This window comes from Cricetulus griseus, chromosome 2, assembly GCF_003668045.3.
Source record: "Cricetulus griseus strain 17A/GY chromosome 2, alternate assembly CriGri-PICRH-1.0, whole genome shotgun sequence".
NCBI classification, from domain to species: domain Eukaryota; kingdom Metazoa; phylum Chordata; class Mammalia; order Rodentia; family Cricetidae; genus Cricetulus; species Cricetulus griseus.
Window position 1 is genome coordinate 264164851 of NC_048595.1, and position 21409 is coordinate 264186259.

General features: G+C 41.6%; 2 protein-coding genes across 8 annotated transcripts in view; one reads left to right on the forward strand and one right to left on the reverse strand.

Moving 5' to 3' along the window:
* The window catches only part of Cep57l1 (centrosomal protein 57 like 1), a 51043-nt gene extending 45790 nt beyond the window's left edge, over nt 1–5253 (reverse strand). For 6 of the 7 annotated variants that reach the window (XM_027402219.2, XM_027402225.2, XM_027402222.2 and 3 more), the window contains exon 1: nt 4833–5253. In XM_027402219.2, the coding sequence (XP_027258020.1) occupies nt 4833–4952 (120 nt within the window). In that variant the 5' untranslated portion in view covers nt 4953–5253. Of the gene's footprint in view, nt 1–246; nt 398–4832 lie in introns of those variants that run through there. The other variant, XM_027402223.2, reaches the window with a different exon arrangement.
* A 649-nt stretch (nt 5254–5902) lies between these two features.
* Nucleotides 5903–21409, forward strand: part of Sesn1 (sestrin 1) — a 75205-nt gene continuing 59698 nt past the window's right edge. The window contains exon 1 of the mRNA XM_027402216.2: nt 5903–6635. Coding sequence (XP_027258017.1) covers nt 6357–6635 — 279 coding nt within the window. The 5' untranslated portion in view covers nt 5903–6356. The remainder of the gene's footprint in view (nt 6636–21409) is intronic.

The following is a 21409-nucleotide window of genomic DNA, read 5'->3' on the forward strand; positions in this document are numbered from 1 at the left end:
AACCTCATGTCAGTCCCTTTACCTCTGTGCCTCAGTGTCCTCCTTTCAGTAAGGACCTATTTTTTTTAAAGGGGGTAGAGGTGGGTGTATAATCACATGGAAACTTCTAGAGAGCCGTGTGTGTGTGTGTGTGTGTGTGTGTGTGTGTGTGTGTGTGTGTGTTTGTGTGTGTGTGTATGTGTATGACATACAATATATATATATGTACACACATACATACATATATGATTTATTAGAATGGCTTACAGGCTGTGGTCCAGTTAGTCCAACAATGGCTGTCTCTCAATGGAAAATCCAAGAATCCAATAGTTGTTCAGTCTATGAGGATGGACGTCTCAGCTGGTGTTCTGTACATATCTTTGGAATCCCAAAGAAGCAGGCTGCAATGGCAGCGAAGGAACGCCTCGGCAGCAGGCTAGAAAAACTTCCAGTGAGAATGAGGACAAGCAGGTGAAAGGAGAAGTCTCTTTCTTCCCAGTCCTTTATATAGGCTGCTGTGAGATGGAGTGGCCCAGATTACGGCTGTCTCCCGACCTCAAATAATACAATTAACTAAAAATCCTCCAAAGGGGTGCCCAGCCACTGGGCTTTCAGTTAACTCCAGATGTAGTGAAGTTGACAACAAGAATGGCCATCACAGAGCCTTTGCTCTCATTAAAGGACTCACTGCACACTGGTAAGATAGGCAACTAACACTCGTGCTAGTTTTTACTCTATTTTAGAGCATTGCCCAGAGACCTTAGAGCTTGTTATTTTAATTAAAATCATCCTAAAAAGGAAAAAAAAAAAAAAAAAGAACTGTTTCCTGGGGTTAAAATGTTGGGTAGGCCAGCTGTTGCAGCGTCAGGCCAATGGCTGGATAGGATTTAAAAACGATATTACAACACTGCAGGACTCACCCAGTAGACAAGGATGAAAATGCGCAAGAAGCTATAAGTGAACGAAAGACTTCAGGGAGATAAATTCTACTATGAACTACATCTGAAAGAGTTTGCTAGGAAAGAGAAGAACAGATGAAGAGGTGATCTTGTAGTTGAGATCTGTGGATGCACTTGGTCTTAGTATTTTTATGAAGTTGGTTCCACTGAAACACAGTTTAAGAATTAATTGCTCTGCAGATATTTTAATAAATATCTCATAAAAATACACATTTTTCTAAAATGCTTTCTCATTATACTTTCTTCCACCCATCAGTCACCTAGCTTTTTTATGAACAATATGTAGTACTTTTGAAAGTACTATGAGTGTTTTCATCCAATGGTACACTGCTAATTCACCTTCCCCTCTCCCCAAACAAGGTATTGTTAAGAAGCTCAAGCTGGTCTTGAACTCCTGATCTCCTGATCTCCTGTATCTGCTTCCAAGAGTGCTGGGATAACAAACAGGGGTGGGCGCACACAACAAATATCAAGCATTTGTTGAGTCTGTTGGGAATCAGGCAACCTACTGAGCTTTAGTCAGGCTGAGTGAACCAGACACTGTAGCTACTCTCAGGTACTTTACAGGGTCAGGCGCCAATCAAATTGTGGAAAATGTAATTGAATGTATTTGCAACATATCCGTCAATAAAGATACATGCCACAGTAAGAGTAAATGTGTTTCTTTCTCTAATTAGGGACATGTCTTTGTGAGCAAGGAATAGCTGACCTAATGGAAGACAAGTCAAAGACATGATGAGGCGGTCTAAACAAAGGCAACAAGGACAGAGATTCTGTATCTCTTATCAACACAGGCACTTGCGTTCTCAAACAACAAAGTTGCAACTTAAAAGTCTTAAATTATCTTTATTTTTGGCAGAGAATGTAGCTTTATAGCTAGAGAAGCTACAACACAGCAGAAGCAGCCAGAGCAGACTGGTCATTTCAAAGTTACTTTCTGTCAAAGGTCAGGTCAGAGAGACAGTACACAAGGAAGTAACTAGTTAACATCAGATTACTTCATGTTATTATTTGGAAGGACTAAAGAATGTAGGGATCAACGCAGTGGGAACATGGCTGTCATGCCAAATGGCTAATTTGGGAAATTTCATTCCCTCTCATTCTCCTGACGTCTCAGGCAAGGTAACAACTTAACTGCAGTTTGGATATGTGGAACATTAGCAGGGATGGCCTTTTTTTTTTTTTAAGATTTTATTTATTTATTATGTATATAGTCTTCTGACTACATGCCAGCAGGAGGCACCAGATCTCATTCAAGGTGATTGGTTGTTAGCCACCATGTGGTTGCTGGGAATTGAACTCAGGACCTCTGGAAGAACAGTCAGTGCTCTTAACCGCTGAGCCATCTCTCCAGTCCCAGGGATGGCCTTCCCCCCCCCTTTTTTTCTTTTTATCTGATCTGGGGGTTGGGGGTGGGGCAGCACAAGAGCTCAAGTCCAAAGCAATGACTTCCTATAACCTTTATTTAATAATCTCCACACTTATTGTAGTGGTGAATTAGTTCTCATTTCATTGGACATAGAACATTTAACATAATCATTCCAAACTCTTTCTTCATTTTGCTTCTAGGACAACACATTGGGGGTTTTCCCCTCTAAGCTGGCTGCTCCTTCAGCATCACACCTGCCGATAACTCCCAAATACATTGAACTTCAAGGAGCGTGCCTCCTTTGTCGAAATCAACAACCATTATCAAACATTACAAAGAAACCTCAAACTATCCACAGCTAAGTCTTCCTCATTTGTCTTCTATATTCCAAGGCAAGTGGCCAAAACACTGCCCTCTACCCTCTCCCATATACAAATGTGCACATTTCCATGATAGCAAGTGGCAATTTCCACCTTTTGTTTTACTGTTTTTCTTCCTGTGAAATAAGGTCTCAGCCTGTCTTCAAACTCCTGCTACACTTCCCCAGTAAAGGATGATACATATACACACCACTTAGTTCAGTCTCAAGGGGCTTATTTCCAATTAGTTCTGTAACACAGGTTCCTCTGTACCAGTCCTTCCAAAATGTCTCTGCCCATTCCTTACATCTTTCCTTAATGCTTAGACTGAAGTAAGTCCCACCTAGATGATCACGACGTCAACTATAGGATGATCTTTAGAACCCACAACAGCTAGTGACTTCAGCAATTCTCTCCTTTCTTTATTTCTACTACAAATAGTGTCTGCTGTTTCCTCAACTACTGCAAAGCATATAAATTAACTTGCAGATACATAACTGGAAAAGCCAGCAAACAAAACAAGAAAGAAAACAAAACAAATAAACAAAAACCACCACCCTGAAAAAGAAAAACATGGCCCTAGGAGGCCAGTTGTGACGTTCTGGAGAAGAACAAAGGTTCTTAGATGAGCTAATATGAAGGTGGTTTGGAAAATTAAGTCCATCCAGAAAAAGGTGTAGAAAACTCACCCCCACACATGCAGACTCTTCCTGCCCACTGTCTGTGCCATCCTGCCAACCCCATAGCAAAGTCCTTTGTACCTTTAGGATCCCCTCAAGCTTTGAGACTAGAAGGTCCTTTTACCCTCTCAGTACTGCAGGCCTTTGAATATGGGTGATCCCACCCCGAAAGCTCATCTAACAACTGTCCGGAGGTGGCAGGTAACCAGTTTGTATGATCCAGCAACAACCCGCCACAGACAGAAAACGAAACCTTCCCTCGCCCCACAACCAAGCACTCTTCATTCCTTCCCAATTGGCTGTCATCATTTCACATGCTATGCATTCTCCATCACGTACATACTGTCTCTTCTTAGAATACAAGCTCTGACCATAGTGGTATACTGCTCAACGATTCCTATTGCACCGAAGGCACTCGGCAGATACTAGTTGGCAGAAGCCTCAATGCCGTTCTTTTGGTCTTTGTCTCCCTTGGGATGAAGACTTCCAAGGCTGGGCTAAATGTTCCTCTAGCCACCCCAACAATATTAAACAATATGGCAATTGTGGATTTACACATTAGTTTCCTAATAAGATGAGGGTGTATCTTTTTCACTATTGTACATATTCAAGGCCCAATTAGTTTATGCTTGTTGATTTATTTTATCTACGACTGTACAGTTTGCATGTATGCCTGTGCACCTCATGGATGACTGATGTCTGCCTTAGTCAGAAGAGGGCATGTCCTCTGGAACTGTAATTATGGATGGCTGTGAGCTGCGACGTGGATGCTGAGAATCGAACCCAGGTCCTCTGTAAGGGCAAGTGTTTTTAACTGCTGAGTCATCTCTCTAGGCCCTGGTTAGTATTTTTAAAATCTGATCACCAGTCTATTAAAAGCCTTCCAAATTTGAGTTTTCCCAAGTATAATGGCTTCAAAACACCTTTAGAGAAGAAATAATTAGATCATTCAAAGATAATAAATTTGGGAGGATTTTGGTTTTTTTAAATAGGTTTCTTTCCACACAGAACCTTTCAAAACCTGTTAGACTTCAAAGCTTAAGAACACCGGGAGTTCTTTTCAGTCTCACACAAAACGGCCTTGCTTTCAGAACGCTCCTTCGGATTCTATTTGACTGAGGAAATACAGCACAAAACAGATCCGTGCGAGAGCAAAAGTGCAATGGCCGTGCGCAAGGACCCCCAGTCCATCCAGCATGGATTCACAGGCGAGAGGACTGCGGCAGCAGCAGCAGCAGCAGCAGCAGCATGGAGCCTCTCCCGGTTTGTCGGGCTTAAGATGCTCCTCGACCTTTCAGACAGTGATCGCCAAATGCTGGCCTCGGGTCACCCACCAAAAGTTGCTGGGCACCTGCACTTCTCTCCCCGCGAGCCACTGGGGAAAGGCCCTGGCCTGAAAGGCAGCGATCCCAGATGGCTTCGGAGGAAATGGAGGAAGGAAAAACAATTTAAACCAACAGTTCACAGCCAAGCCTACCACGCTTACCAGATGGACGTTCCCAGTTAAGCCTGGCCTCCAGAGCCGTTGGTTCGCCGGCTGCGACAAGAGTTGCGGTGGCATGTGGGGGTTGTAGTTTCTGTCGCAAACACACGGCGTCGGTAGCATTACAACTACATTTCCCAAAAGCCAACGCGAAGACGCCCTGCCTGCCGAATCTGGGGGTCAGGCGGTCACAATTTTTTAGGTTAATCTTCAACTATATCCCTTTCTATTAGGGATACCATCGAGCCCTTTATTTGTTGTGTTTTTCTTGCTTGATAAACATCTCCTGGCATTTGTACGCCTTACTTTCCCTTTCCCCTTCTTCGGGCCAGCGCCGCCAAACGTCGAGAACGGAAAATCGCCGCCGAGAGCGCATGCGCCGCGCCCTGCGTCGCGCACGCGCAGCGGCCTGCCTGGGTTGGCGGCGCGCGGCGAACTTGGGGTCCGGAGGTGCTGTGCGTCGCGCACGCGCAGCGGCCTGCCTGGGTTGGCGGCGCGCGGCGAACTTGGGGTCCGGAGGTGCTGTGCCCGAGGGCGGGGCTCTTCCCAATGGCTGCCTCGGCGGGTCGCGAGTGCCTGGGCGGAGAGGCAGGCGTGGGGCAGGGGCGGCTCCCGGCGGTCCCGGGCGGGGACAGGGGAGGGGCTGGGGGTGAGGACCCCGTCTCCCCTCCCCGCTCCCGCCCTCTGGGCCGAGCCCCGCCGTCGGGGCTGGGCGAAGGGGCGGGCTCTGTGCCTCCGGCCCTGTGCTTCGCGGCGCAGCCCGGGGCTCGGGGACCGCTGGCTCGCCCTCCGGCGTGGCGGCGGCGGGCGAGCACCGAAGGGGAGAAGCAGCGGTGTATCCCGGGGGACGGGAGCCGGCTGGGTCGGGGCCGCTGACCTCCGTGGCCGCTGACACCGTGACCTGAGGACGCTGCCGTCCCCGGAGCGCCGGAGCCTCGGGCCCCTGCAGCCCGGAGCTGAGGGTCTGCCGCCAACCCCGCCGGCGCCCGCCCGCCCGCTGCCCTGCCGAGGCGCTAGGAGGAGCCGAGGGGGCGGAGACTGGTGTCGGAGGAGGGGCAGGGTGGGAACGCGCTGGAGAACCGGCCGCTGCACAGACAAAAACCCCCGAATGGCTGGAGAGCCTTCTACCGTTCCCAGCCTTGTGGGGCCAAGCACGGATCTGACAGCTCCACGACGCAAGGATATCCGCTGACCCTGCGACACGGAGAGCACTTCCCCGAGACTCCCCGTCCAGCGAATCGGCTCTGTAAGATTGCAACTTTCCAACTTTGCTTTCCCAATCTCTGATCAGAAGACTGCCCCTGCGTTTAGGAGAGGGTGCAAGGGCGATCCGCCTTGTGGATTGATTTGAAAGCATCAACTCAGAAGGCACGTGTGGTTCCCAGTGCCACCCAGACGCTTGTTTTCACGACGACTGGGTTTTTCTGACTTTATTCTTGGGTTTCTCGGTTTAAAAAGAACAAACTGCTTTTGGGGAATGCTGAAAGGCAACTGAAGAAGACTGCAAAAGAAAAGCTCTCGGTTGTCATGGCTGAGGGAGAGAATGAAGTGAGATGGGATGGACTGTGCAGTAGAGATTCGAGTACTAGAGAGACAGCACTGGAACACATAAGGCAGATCGTTTTGAGAAAAACCGAGTACCTTCGCTCAGTGAAAGAGACGCTTTATCGACCTTCAGACGGGCTTTCAAATGCTGTTTCTCTGGATGGGATGAATAAGCTTCTTGCTCATCTGCTTATGCTTTCTAAGAGGTGCCCCTTTAAAGACGTGAGAGAGAGAAGCGGGTTCATTCTGAAGAGCGTCGAGGTAAGAGCATTGTTAGAATAACTAGACGGTGAAATTGGAGTTGCAGTTATTCACGTAGCTTTTGCTTCCAACGGGTAACGGGTTATTGTGTCAGCTCTTAATATGACTTCACTAGGCATTAGAGGGTTTGGTAAAACATTGAATGTTGGGCCCAAATTGAGCAGTGTAAACTAAAAACAGTTTTCAAAAACAGGTAAACAAGAGGTTTTTTTTTTTTGGCGTTGTAGGCAGAAATGGAAAATAATATATATGAAAGTTAATTATAAGTCAAGTCCTTATATTTCTTTTTGTTTGTTGCCAAGTGTAGCCAGTGTACTTTTCACATTGTTACAGTGTTCTGTGTGGAAAGTTTCTCATTGAAAGCCTCTAAAGTAGAAATTTATATTAAATGTTTCATATTTGTTCAAGGTAACTGGCGGATGTCCGAATAGTTTTTTCTGGCTTTTCACAACAAAGGCAGGATTTCATTTTCTAAAAACACCCTAAAACAAAAACTAGAAAACAATAATAAAGCCAGCCTAAGTCACAGAGGACTTAGCATGTTCAGATTGCCTAGTTGGACCCAAAGTTAGGTGTGTAGTAGCTGACACTCAGTACTCTCAGGAGGTTGAGGCAGAAATAATAGTTCCAGGAGTTCAAGACCAGCCTGGCCACGTAATGAGTACCAGGTCAGTACATGGCTACATGGCAAGACCCTGCCTGAAAAATAAAAAATAAATAAAAAGGAAAGTTAGACCCAGATAAGGCAATTGGTAGTCATTTGCTATAAATCCATTGCTGTTCAGTTATTTTCTGTGTTCCCCTAAATTGTTTCTTTTGTGTTTTCACATGTGAACCTACTTAAATTGTAAGTGCAGTAAGGTTTAAAATACTATAATCTGCCATTTTTTCTACTATCCTGTTTTATTGGAAGGAATAGGAGAAATGTTGATAGATATGAAGAATGCTCAGTGATTGTGGATTAAGATGTGGCAGTTTTCTGTAGTGGCTTGAATTTAAAGAATACCAATCATATTGATAAAATGATGATCTTAAAAAGCTAAGATCTTGAAATATTCCTTACAAACACTTTAGAATCGACTATTATAATTCATTTTACCAGCAAGGAATTAATTTTCAATGTATGTACATTCCAACCCTGACATAAGGAGCCGCTTGTTTTAGACCTCCATATAGTTACATTTTTTAATAATGGAGTAATAATTGTGCACATCAAATACTGATATGGGACTACATGAACCATAGTTTTTAAGTTTTTCATCTAGTATTTAGGGGATTTTGACCTTCCCCTTGTTGTTACTCTACTTCACCTTGGTGTCTTTTTGGCCTTTCCTCTTGCTGCTTATTTATATTTGAGTGGGAAAGTAGATAAAGAATTTTTTTTAATATTGAAAATAAAAGTACTCAGGCTCTGGGGAGTACTGTGTCAGAGAACTGCAGCCTAAGTAGTAAGTACATGCATGAGAGGCAGACCTAAGTTCAAATGCTTCCTTATTAATTTACTGCCATGACCTTGGGCAAGTTCCTTGACTTTCCTTGTGTTCAGTTTTCACATCTATGAAATCAGGATAAGAACACAGCTTTTGTGGGAGTTAAATGGCTTGCAAAATGCTGCCATAGCCAGTGAATGCACCAGTCCAATATATAGACAATGTAAAACGTTTTTCCAGCCCAATTTGTTCTGTTAAAGTAATCAGTGTTCTGTACTGTAGTGGCTTCCTATAGATTCACATTTCATTCTCTGTTCTGATCTATTATACTTTATTGCTGCCATTATTATAAGGTACTTGATTTATATTGTTCTGTTAGAGCCCTTCTGAAAAAGGGCTCTAAGTTCTCAATAGTATTGGCTGGGACCTGGAAGCTACTAAATAAATATCCAATGGATAAACAAATTTATTTGCCTTCTTTATGTCTTACATCAGTTAGCTTAGGTGAAATTTCCATTTCATGGAGCATTTTTTCATTCATGCATTTGAGCAACAAATAGTGAACTCCATAGCAAGAACTGGGGACCAGTAGTACAGATTCGGGTATTCTGCTGAAGGCAAACAGGTCATAAAGAAGTAAATGAACATTTAATTTGATCTAGTAAGAGAAGAGTTCCTTGAGGCAAATGCCTTTAAAGGGAGATTTAGTATTCATTCATTCATTCATTCATTCATTCACTTTGAGACAGGGTTTCCTGCTGCAGTCTGCCAGGTGCTAGTATTCTGGACACACACCAGTGCACTTTTCTTATGAACAATTATCCACACAGTAGGATTTTTGTAGGGATCCAGACCTAGAGAATAGTTTGTATAAAGGCCTCAAGGCAAGAGCAAGTAACTGAGTTCTAAGATTTGAGTGAAGTCCAGGCTGGTTATAGTTCATAGTTTGAGGGGAGTGTGAAATTTAAGAGCATATGCTCTGAAGTTAGCTTCAGTACCTTATTATCTGTTCATTTGGCTGTTCGACTCAGTTTCCTTATCTGCACAATGGGGGTGATGCTAATAGTTCTTTATTCACAGTGCTGCTGTAAGAATCAAATGAAATAATGCCTGAAAAGCATGGCACAGTGCCTAGCTCATAAGAAGGACACTGTAATGCTGGAGGTCTTTGTTGTTACCGGCAGGGTCCAGATCTAGAGGAATTGTAGGCAATTTTAAGGAATGTAGACATTATCCCAGAGCAATGGGAAGCCACTGAGTGGTAATGTTGCAAGGATCATTCGGGAAGCAAGCTGGAGAATGTGTTTTCAGGCTCAGGAGTGGATGTGTCATATCAGTTACAAGGTTGTTCTGTGACAAAAACAATAGTGGACCGGGATGTGGTAGAATAATAACAAGGAATTAGAAGCCACAGGATATGATATTTAAATAAATTTAGGAAATGAAGAAAATAAAAGCAAAATTTGTGATTTGAATTACTTAGCAATGGGATCATTCCTGAGACAGAAGACTCGGGGGAAGGGTCCATTTAGGAAAAAAAAAACTTGTTTTGTTTTGTTTTGTTTTTCCTACATACCAAGTGAGAGTAAGCTGTCTCTGAGGCATGTGAAAGGAAGTTGCTCTTCAGTAGATTTGTGTCTCTGCCCCCACCCCATTGCAGTTCTCTTCCAATTCTCCAGACCTAACCATCCTTCACCTTTCTATCCACCTGCATAGTCTCAGAGCCATTTATCTACCCTGCAAATCTGACTGCAGTACTTTCTGTGCAACACCCATTGTGATAGAATGTAGCCTTAACATGTCACATAGTGCCTAGCAAATCATGTAGGCTCTCCAGCCTCACTGTCCACCCCATTGTTCACACTCTGTGATCAGTCTCACATAGGAATTGAGTAGTAATTCGAATTAGTGCTCAATGGTGCTTTCTGTTATTCATGGGTAGCGCAGCAAAAGCAGAGTTGCATATTAGATTCCTAAAGCTGCTCCTACAGGCCTTTGACTACTTTGATCAGCAAGGGAGAGCAATGGATTCAATTCCAAATGACTACTAAACCTGTTAACATTGGTAGACATCTTTTTATACACTTGTTCTCAATTTGATTTATATCAACAATATATTAAAATCTGTTCAGTATATTTTCAAGAATCATTGTGTACTTGGAATTGAAGGAGTAGGGAAATGTTTCCCCTGCTCTCAGAAGTTCCCCTTTCTCATTTTTGCTGAATTTAAAAGAAATCCCATTATACCTCTTTGATACTCCATTCTCTAAACAAAGGACCAGAGGAATTAACTCAGGCCTACTTACTAGTACAAGTCACTACTGAAATAGTCTTGATGCCTGTAAAAATTAAGGTAAAAGATCAAAAGATTACAAAAGGAGAAAAATGCATAAACTTGCTAATAGTTAGCACTGAAAGCAACTGGTTTAAGGGAGCAGGTTTAGACTAAGTAATTAGATACTTTGTTAAGTGAGGCTGGGAGGGCTTCATTTACTCTTCCATGGGAGAAGTGAGCCTTGGAGCATTGCATATGATGCACTTCAATGGTTATCAGAGCATCTCTGATTGTATCTAACTGGGTAACATGTAGCATATGTATGTTTAGTACACACACACACACACACACACACACACACACACACAATTCTGTAACAATTGCTATGCAATTTATTTTGATTCATTGACTTATCAGCTTAGCCACATTGCCATTCCTGCTTCCATCTACAGTAACAACCTTATGTGTCTGTCTCAGAAAAAAAAGGCTTTTCCCCTTGGAGACTTTGCCACAGACGTGTGCCTCAGTTTCTGTTGACCAGAGTGGGCCACAAGTGCCTTCCTAAGCCTGTCACTGGAAGGAAGTTGGCATTTGTACTTTTAGTCTGTATTAATGAGCACTCCTGCATTGAGGGCCAGGAGGCACCCTTTCGTCACTGTACAGAAGTGTGAAAGAAGGGAGATAGATGGTTGTCATGTCCAGTGAGAGGTGCCCTTTAATTTGCTGTACTTGTACATGACTGCATAATATATCATTCTGTCTATTTATAATTTAGATTATTAGATTAGAAGTATATTTGATTTGGTTATTATGGGAGCTATTAAATATGTTAACTTATAAATGAGTAGGAACATTCTAGAAGCAGATTTGATCTTTTTTGTTTTTTGTTTTGTTGCTGTTTTCCGAGACTGGGTTTCTCTGTGTAGCCCTGGCTGTCCTGGAACTCACTCTGTAGACCAGGCTGGCCTTGAACTCAAAGATCTACCTGCCTCTGCCACCTGAGTGCTGGGTTAAAAGCATTCACACCTGGCAGATTCGGTCTTTTAAAATAAGTTTTGCTTTGATTTCTTTTTTTATTGCCCGATAGCTAAAACCAAGAGTTTAAGTTAGTACATGTCAAATATGAGTCCTGACTCTAGGTCCTCTTTGAGTATTTGCAAGGAGCTTCTCTTGCACACCCACAGTTTACTTACAGTCCTTCTTATCTTCTTATACATTAAGAACCCAGTCTCTTTCCCCCAGAAGGATCTGTGGTTGACTTTTTTATTCATTGTTTTCTTTCATTCCCGTCCTTGACCACTTGCTATCCTTATGGGGAAAGCACTATTTGCTCTCAAGCTCCTAAGTACTTTTTTGGTAGAACCTCATGCTTCCTACCCCACTCCAAATAGAGAAATAAAACAATAGCAACAAAAACTTGGTCTTGCTATGACTCCCAGAATGGCCTTGAACTTTTGGATATCAGACTCCTGAATACTGGAATGCTGGAGTGAAAGGTGTGTGCCACCATGCATAACTAGAGGGAACTAATAGCCAGCCTCCCTTCTTCCCTCCCTCCCTCCCTTTCTCCTCTGGTTCTGATGATGGAACCCAGGGTCTTGCACAGTCTGTACCAGTGAGATACCCTCAGCCCCAATCTTCCCTTTTTCTCTGGTTTACAGGATGAATCCCATCTATTTATCTGCCCTCTCCTCCTCTTTACAAAATAGAAACACACCCTGCCCTCTTCCTTTGTCGTGTGTCTTCAGAAAGGTTGAAATGAAAAGCACACTTTAAAAAAAAAAAAAATCTTCTAAAATTTCATATATTTTATTCTTGTCACAGTGCTTCAAATGGCCTCTACCCATAAAAACAAAAAGCTTTAAAATGTTATTGTAACATATTTGTTTTGTGTGTAAATGGAATGAGCTGTTGTACAAAGTTGGGATGTTAAACAGTTGAGTGTTAAATTTCATTTAGCAGGTGAGTGAGTGTTAAATTTAAGGCCACAGGTTATTCATGACATCATGGAAGTTTCTTTGAAACAGTGGTTTAGCTTAATTAGAATTTTTCTCATCATCAACACTTTTGGCCTAATATGCTGGTATGTACAGATGGTTCATGATTCCAAGAATTATGAAATAAGTGTCCCATACTCTATTTTAGCTTTTGATAAGTCATAAGAACTTTGCAATTTTTTTTACTACCTGAATAGGTTATAAATTAATAATTGACATGTCTAATTAAAGATTTCTTGACACCTTTTCTCTGGTAGAGTCTTGAATGTAATAAAGAATTGTTAATTGCCTGAAATTTTGACAAGATAGCTACTATTTAGTGTTATGTATAATTAAAAAGAATTTTATATTTAAAACAGGCAGTATTTATGTTGTAGAAATTAGCATGGATTGGAAGGAACCATAGGCAAGGGGGGGTCTTAGAATCTGTGAAAGGTATGAGTACACATTGTGGGGCGGGGAAGACCTTTTATAATGCATAAAAAGGTGCAGGTGCCATTGAGAGAAAGAACACCCACAGCAAGCAACCTTTACTGCCAATTTTAATTTATTCCTTAGTATGGTTTTGTTTGTTTGTTTGTTTGTTTTTGTTTTTGTCTTTTTTTCCCCTCACACTTGGGCAAATGGATTTTTTATAGGGGTCAATGAAAAATGGGATTGATTTTGACCCAGGCTTTGTAGTTCTTATCTATGACATGAAGTGAAGAAGACGTTAGGTGGCCTTGAAGAAATTACTGAGTGTGCCAGTTAACTGGCAGCATGTACTCAGGAAATCAGATTTGGGAGGACTCTTCAGAATATTTGGTGATTATATTCTGAGGGCAGCAGGAGACTTGAAACATAAGTATGTCTTTCATGCTTGTCTTTCTTACTGTTGGTTACTGTGTCCAGCCTAGCAACAGCCAATGAGCACACACTTGCCTGTACCGATAAAGCACAGAAAGAAGGGCTCTGGGAGAGAGTCCTGTCTTACATGCTGGTTTATAAAAAAGTCTTCTCACTGGAAACATTTGGGGGTTTCTGGAGAATGACTATGGGATCATTTAGTGGACCTTCCAGTCGACTATGTTGTTGTTAAGTGTGTCTGTATCACTTACTTTATGGTATATGTTCAAATTTGAGTTTATAGACATGAAAATCATGAAATTTAACAGCATAAGAATTTGTATGCCCTCTTATATTGTGATTTTTTTCATGACTATTTACTTTAGAAATCTGATAGATTACCAAGAAATATGAAAATACCTTATTAGTTTAGATACTTTAGTTTTACCTTTTAATTCAATTTTACCTTATTTTAAAGCATATTTCACTTATTGGATTTATTTGTTTTATATTATGTGTACAGGTGTTTTGCCTGCATGCCTATATGTGTACTACATGTGTGACTGGTGCCCAGGGAAGCCCGAAGAGGATGTCAGATCCCTTGGGACTGAGGTTATGGAGGGTGGTCAACCACCCTGTGGGTTCTAGGAACCAAACACGGGTCCTGTACTAGAGCGCCTAACCTCTGAGCCATTCCTCCAGACCCATAAGTCATAACCTTATTTTTAAGTCAAGCTAAAGAAAGTCTTTCTAGAATTATAAATTATTAAAATTTCTTTAAGTGAAGTTCTTAGCACCTTTTTCCTGCAATGCAGCCCAGGGCCTTGAAGACGCTAAACAACTACTGTAGCACTGATTTCCATCCTCCTCTTAAGCTTTTAAACTGCACTAAAGGAAACAGAGTTTGTGTGTTTTATAATGTTTTAAACTCTCTTCTTACATTTCTCTGTTGTGGGGGAAGTGCCATGCTTGCATGTGGAGGTCACAACACAACTTGTGTGAATTGGTTCCTCCTTGTGGGTTCTGGAGAGCAAACTGAACTTCTGGGGTTGGGGGACAAGATAGATGCATTTACCTACTGAGCCATCCAGCTGGCCTGACTTTATTTTCTTTGATTATCACGTGTCAATTATGCATAATAATGGGTTTTATGACATTTTCATGCATGGACATAATATATTTCAATCATACTCACCCCTTTTACCATCTCTGTTTTAAAATTTTTATTTGAATTAAAAAGTCTATTTTACCTACCAATTCCACTTCCCTCTCCTTCCTGTCCTCCCATTCCTCCCACCAACCCCCATCCCACCCCAAGGAAGGGTGAGGCCTTTATGGGGGATCATCAAAGTCTGTTATATCATTTGGGGCAGGACCAAGGTCCTCCCCCATGTATCTAGGCTGAGAGAGTATCCCTCCATAGGGAATGGGCTCCCAAAGCCCATTGTGCACTAGGGATAAATACTGGTTCCATTGCCAGAGGCCCCAAAGACTGCCCAAGCCCCCCAACTGACACCCAGGGGGCTGATTCAGTTTTATGCTGGTTCCCCAGCTGTCAGACTGGGGTCCCCCTTATCATCTCTTGTCCCACTCCTACTAATCTCCTTCCTGTTGCATCCAGCCTGTTCCTGTCATGTCTGTGTGTAGGTGTATGTTGGTGTTTGTGTGGTTTTCTGAATGTCATTAGGTTGGAAAACAAAAGTTTATGATGTAAATTTTATGACTTACAGTACCCAACTCAACTTTATATATTCAATAATAAATATAAATTCATTTAGTGAGCAGTATTCATTTAGTATTTTCACTTAAAACTGTTTAAACTGACAAGCTGATAAATATTTATCCTTTAAAAATAATTAACCATGTGGCTAGGATAATTTTTAATTGTGTGTGTAATTTCAGTAGTCTTATTAGGATCTTAGATTACAAAAAGTACACATTTACTTGCTGATAAACAGTTTGGCATTTGACAGGCATTGCACACTTATCTTTTAATTTTGCATGATTTCATTTTCCAGCACATTGGCAGGTGTTCACTGTCTATAATTATAACTGAGTAATTTTTCAAATGCTATTCATAGCCTAAACACAGTGAAAAATTCTTCCGATCATGTGATAAAGACCAAGCCTTCCAAAATAGTAGTAGAGTGAAGTTTTCAGTGGTACTGAAGGGCATATTTAAGAGAAGCCTTCCAGAACTCAGAAGTGATTTAAAAGATAGGGAGGCAAGTTGTCACAGAATAAAATTTCTCAGTTAGTGGGTCTCAGGGTTTCGCTAGTGATTGCACATCAAGTTAAAATGTACCTGCTTTTTTTTATCTAATAAGATACATCAGCAGATATAAGATTCAACATGTATCTTTTGTTTGGTTAAGAACAGAGGTTCTAAGTATACAAAAAATAATTGAAATTTTGTTGAGACAGTATTGATTTTACCATTGCATCTGTTGAAATACTTTTATCTTATTCATTCAAAATTTATTGTGTACCTAATATATACCAAATACTATGTTTACAGGTTGTGAGTTTTGTTTTGCTTTTTTTTATTCTTTTTTCTTTTTGAGACAGGGTTTCTCAATGTAGCTTTAGATTTAACTGGCCTGGAACTTGCTGTATAGACCAGGCTCGCCTCAAACCTCCATGGCTCCCCATGATGCCCTTGCCTCCAGAGTGAGAGTGCTGGGATTAGACATTTATGCCACCATGCCTGTTTACACATAGGTTTTGCCCTTTAAAAATTGGGCCTCTACTTCAAACAACAAAACCAAAATATTTTATTCCTGGGTTATTTTAATTTCTAGGTGTCACCCTAAATATCCATACTTTGACTTTGAGTCCTGAAACTTAAATTATTATTTCAGAATGGTTAAGAGATTATGCTGATTTTTTTCTCTTTCTTTCTTTCTTTCTTTCTTTCTTTCTTTCTTTCTTTCTCTTTCTTTCTTTCTTTCTTTCTTTCTTTCTTTTTTGTTTTTGTAACTATGTGATTGCAAGTTAGCCATAGTAGCCTTAGTTTCTTTATCTAAGAGTTGACATTTTGTTATTTACCTGGTGATGTGATTGGAAAACTAAAAGGCAAAGGCACCGAGAGGCACATGGAACCCTGCATCATGCTGTGGTAGCTGCAGAAGCAGGTTGGGGGCAGACTTAGCTGAGGTGAGTGCAGGGACTCAGGAGGCTCAAGGTGCTGAGAGTAAGTGACCTTTTGTGCCCAGCCCAAAACAAGACATTTATAAACCCCTGTAAGGCTCCCAGAGCATTGTGGGAAAGGTGGAGAAAGTTGGAAGGAATGCCCTGAGGCACCATCTTCTTTTTTCTTTAAATTAATTTATTTGACATCCCAGTCTCAGTTTCCCCTCCCTCCTCTCCCCCAACCCCTTTCCCTTCCCTGTTCTCACCCCCCCCCCAATCCACTCCTTCATTTCTATTCAGGAAAGGGCAGGCCTCCCTCCCATGCATATCAACAAAGCATGACATATCAAGTTGCAGTAAGGCTAAGCACCTCCCCATGTATTAAGACTGGGCAAGGTGATCCAGTAGGAGGTTCCCAAAAGGTGGCAACAGAGTCATAGACAGACAGCCCTGTACCCACAAGAACACTAAGCTAGCTACACAACTGTAACATATATGCAGAGTGCCTAGGTCAGTCTCCTGCAAGCTCCCTGGCTGTCGGGAGGTGCCGTCTTCTGGGTATGACACAGCCATTGAAATCACCAACAGACCTAGGGTCATGTGTGCTGAGCTTGCGTGAAGCCTGCATATCAGCAACCAGTCACAGCTGTGGGAGAAACATTGGGACCACTCCTCTCCCTGCTGAACTGTTGGCTATGGTGGATTTTCGAAGAGAGGAATGAACTCTTGGAGCTTCTGCTTATCTGAAGAACTAGGATGAAGATGACGATGTGATAACCATGAGTTTACGTGGTGGTCCTGAGAATTAGATGGACATGGAAGCATGTAGAAGTGGGTCTGGCTCATGCTAGTGCTCTGATTAGGAGTGAGGATGGCTTAATCCGTTTTCTACCTAATGAGTCAAAGGCCATAGCAGGGCTTTAGGGATGGACAGAACCCAGTTTTATGTAACAGATTTCCACGGAGCCCCCATGATATTCTAGTATGTTGGCACTCAAATTCTGTGTTCATACATTACCTACCAAAGGCTAATGTTCTGCTGTTATGGATCGTTTCTGGCCCAGGAGAAGTGTTAGACTTTGCCCAGAATTGTTAGTAAATCCGTAGAGTAGCATCCACACCTTGCTGTACCCCAGTATCATTCTGGAAGGCCATCATGGCACTAGCAGTAAGGGTGTCAGGCAGCTGAATGTGTCATCCAGGTGATCAAGTGTTCATTGATAAATGTGTGGCCAGAGCCATGCTTCAAGGCCATAGGCTGTAGAGTCAGCCACACCTTGATCAAAGTACCATGTCTAAGTTTCTTAACCCTCATCCTACAGTGGTGAGGCCTGTGTAGTGCTGACATGAGTGTTAGCTCTTAGTATTTGATCTTACGTAACCCCTCATTCTGGGAAAGGCCTTAGAAAGTTATCCCTCTGACACAATATGCCTTTAGTTCCCCCAAGTCCCTAGGGAATGGAAAGGACCTTTTGTTGTTGTTGTTGTTGTTTGTTTTGTTTTGTTTTTTACCTACTTTACAGGTTCTCTGTGTAGGGCAAGTAGCATTTCTAGAAACTGTAATTAAAGGAATTTACAAATACTGTTTTAATTCCCTGAAAACTGGATTCCTCTCAGATCATGTTATCTGTTATTTCACTTATAAACATTTTGCTGGACACATAGTATAGGAAAGTAGGTATCGGTTTACATGCTGCCTTATGAGTGAGCAGAGGAACCCTCCTGCCTAGTGCTCAAAGACAGTTATCTGCTTCAGATGCTAATGCTATGGACCTCCAGAATCTGCTAAGGACAGCAAGCCTGCCCCACAGTGTCCCTACTTTGCATAGTCCAGTGGGAATCCCCCAGGTAGCTCTTTGCCTCTTGCCATACAAAGGTTACATTACTGAAGAAAAAAAAAAATCCTCCAAAAGGGGTAAGGGCTTTGAAGAGGTTTTGTACCCATCTCTTGGTGTGTGGTTTTTCTGAGCCCTCGTGCCTGGCCTCCTTGTCATTCTCATAGATCAGATGAATGGAACGAAGGCATAGGTAGCAGTTGGTTCCCTCCTGGTCACTTCAAATGTGTGTAAAGTTGGAACCAAGATACCTTAAGTCATGAATGGTCATTCTGAATGCCAAGCCTGGTTTTCAGTCCTTTTCACTTAGGTAAGGAGCCATGAGTTAGTCTTCACAATATCATATGGCTATGGGTATCATCATTTTATACATTAGAAATGTCCAGGTAGGTTAAGTAACTTGGCCAAGACATTATAGGCAGCTAAGGGGCAGCAGCTACGTTTTAGAGCAAGCCATGAGTCGGACGCTTTACCATTATACAATATGATCTGAGTAAAGAGTTAATAAAATATTAGCAGTCAGAATATATTACTAAATTATTTTGTCTTAAAAGTATAATCACATTTTTACTTTATCCCTGACCCATCTTGAAATTGCATTTGAACCCTGGTGATTCTTCATGTTTTACTGTGGTATATAGCTTTCATTACATTGTCATTAATCATTTCTCCTGACTGCCTGGAGTCTGTGATGCTGAAAATGTGACATGCAGAAGGCTTAGCTCTACATTAAACTATTCTCAGGTGATTCCTTTAATCACTGCCTGAAAGAAAATGTGGTATATTTCCATGAGTAATCGACTAAAGATTAGCTTCAAATGGTAAAAGAGCATTCTCCTAGGTAGTTCATTGTTGCCATGACAGTGCTGGCAGTGTGAGTGTTGTAGTAACTCCTTGCAGTGATCTTATTTTAGACCCTAATGTTCCTAAGTGCTGAAAGTCCCCTTCCCGCCCCACAAGTACCTCTAGTGGAAAAGTACTGGTTTGCTAGCTGGCTTCGAGCTCTGTAGCTGAAGGGCTGTACTTTTGTGGGCTTAAACAAATAGTGTAGGAGTGTTGAGTATTTTTCCTGTGGATTATGAATGTTTGAAATCTACCAAAATATGGTTTCACATTGCAAGTCACACAGCAAGTTGTTTACCACACAAGAAAAGGGGCCTCAATTGTCTTTTGAGAAATCAAACCCAGATTGTGTAACTCCACTGAGCTCATATAGAAATGCTGTTCAATTTGCTTGTCTCCCAAGCATGCTCTAAGGGCTTTGGATTCTTTTTTCAGTTATTAGGGAAAAGTTGTCATTAGAACAATAAAGGATTGTGGCTAAGCAGTATAGAAAAGGTATCTTTTTATGATTTCCATATTCAGTATTTACCTGCTTAAACTGTTAAATTTCACTTACTAATTTCTTACATTGTAAACTCACTAAATTATACAGTGACTTTAAGACCTTTCCTGATTGTGTGTCTGAACTGACATTTGAGATTTTTTTTTTCTGAGACAGTCTCATGTAGTCTCTCCCATCTCCAACCCAGATTCCCTGTGGTACTGAGAATGGCCCCAAGTTCTTGATCCTCCTGCCTCTGCTTCTGCGTGCTGATATCACACACCAGTGCCACCACACCCAGCCTAATGCAATTACTGAGGCTTTAAAAAATTTTGCATATGTATTACAAAACACATTTTAAATATTCTACTGGTATTTCAAAATTATGAATCCTACTTTAATTGTACCAATAAGCACAAATAGTTCTAATCTCATAATTGGTATTTTATTAATTTTCACATACCACTTATTAGGTCAGTGTTTTGATATCTGTGGCATATGCACTAAAAATCTACTATCCATGATAGAGTAATGATGTTGGCAAATGACCATGTCAAAAATAAATGAAATCTCTCATATATATAATATATATGTGTATATATAATATATATATAATACTTCATTAGTGGCAACTATCAACAAACAGTTACATTTTTTTCTAAATATACTTTTCCCTCCATGTCCATTGGTCCATATCAGCATGTTTAACTACCTGAAGATCAGAACTATTTGGCTAGGTTGGTAGAGTGTTTGCCTGGCATGCACAAAGCCTTGGATTTGAGCCCAGCCAGCATGGTGGTACATGCCTGTACTCCCAGCCTTGGGTGGCAGAGGAAGGACAACAGGGAGCTCAGGGTCATCGTCAGCTAATAGCGAGTTGGAACCAGCTCATAAGACCCTGTTTTAAAAACAAAACACAAAATTTTGGCGAGGGGGATTGTATCTGCACTGAGCATGTACACTCTTGTCATTCCCTAAACAACACAGTATAACTCCCATTTACACTGTGTAAGCATTATATACAATGTAAAGCTGATGTAAGTACATGCAAGGATGTGCACAGAGACAGAGGGAACCCATAGTTAATCACCCCGTATTGAAGATTTAAAGTGTCTCACACAACTGTATCAAGTCCTGTGGTGTCAATGTCAGGCCAGCCATTTTGTTTCGTTTATCAGTCTAACATAAAAAATAATTCTCAGGGGCTGGAGAGATGGCTCCATGGCTAAGAGCACCAATTGCTCGTCTAGAGGACCCGGCTCAGTTCCCAGCACCCATATGGTGGCTCACCTCCTGTAGCTACAGCTACAGCAAATCAGACTCCCTGCTCAGACTTCTATAGGTACCAGGCATGCACTGGTGCACAGACATACATGCAGGCAAAACGTCCATACATATTAAAAATGAATGAATAAATAATATTCTAGATAAAATTTAACTCCAAGCTAGAATTTTGTCTGTCCTTTCTACTAATAAATGAGTTATTACTAAATATATTTTGATTATTCCCTTAGTAGTAATTATTCAGATAATGAGGTACTCAAACTGGGTGTGGTAGTTTATGCCTGTTATCCCAGAATTTGAGAGGCTAAGGCAGTAAGATAACTATAAATTGAAGGCTAGTCTGATTTATTTAATGAGTTCCAGGCCAGCCAGGGCTGCATAGTAAGGCTCTGTCTAAAATAAAAATAAAAACAAAAAGATAAGTAGTTGCTAATTCTAGGCTGGTATGTCTTTGCTGGTTCCTTTGAGTTTTGGAAATTAAGAAGTCATGTAATCCAAACATTCAAATATTGAGTAAATAATACTCTCCCATTTTCTTTAAAAAATTTTAAATTACATTTATCTTATGTATGTGCTCACATGCCATGGCACATGTGTAGAAGTCAGAAGACAACTTGTGTGAACCATTTCTCTGCATCATGTAGGTCCCACAGGTCAAACTTGGGTTGGCAG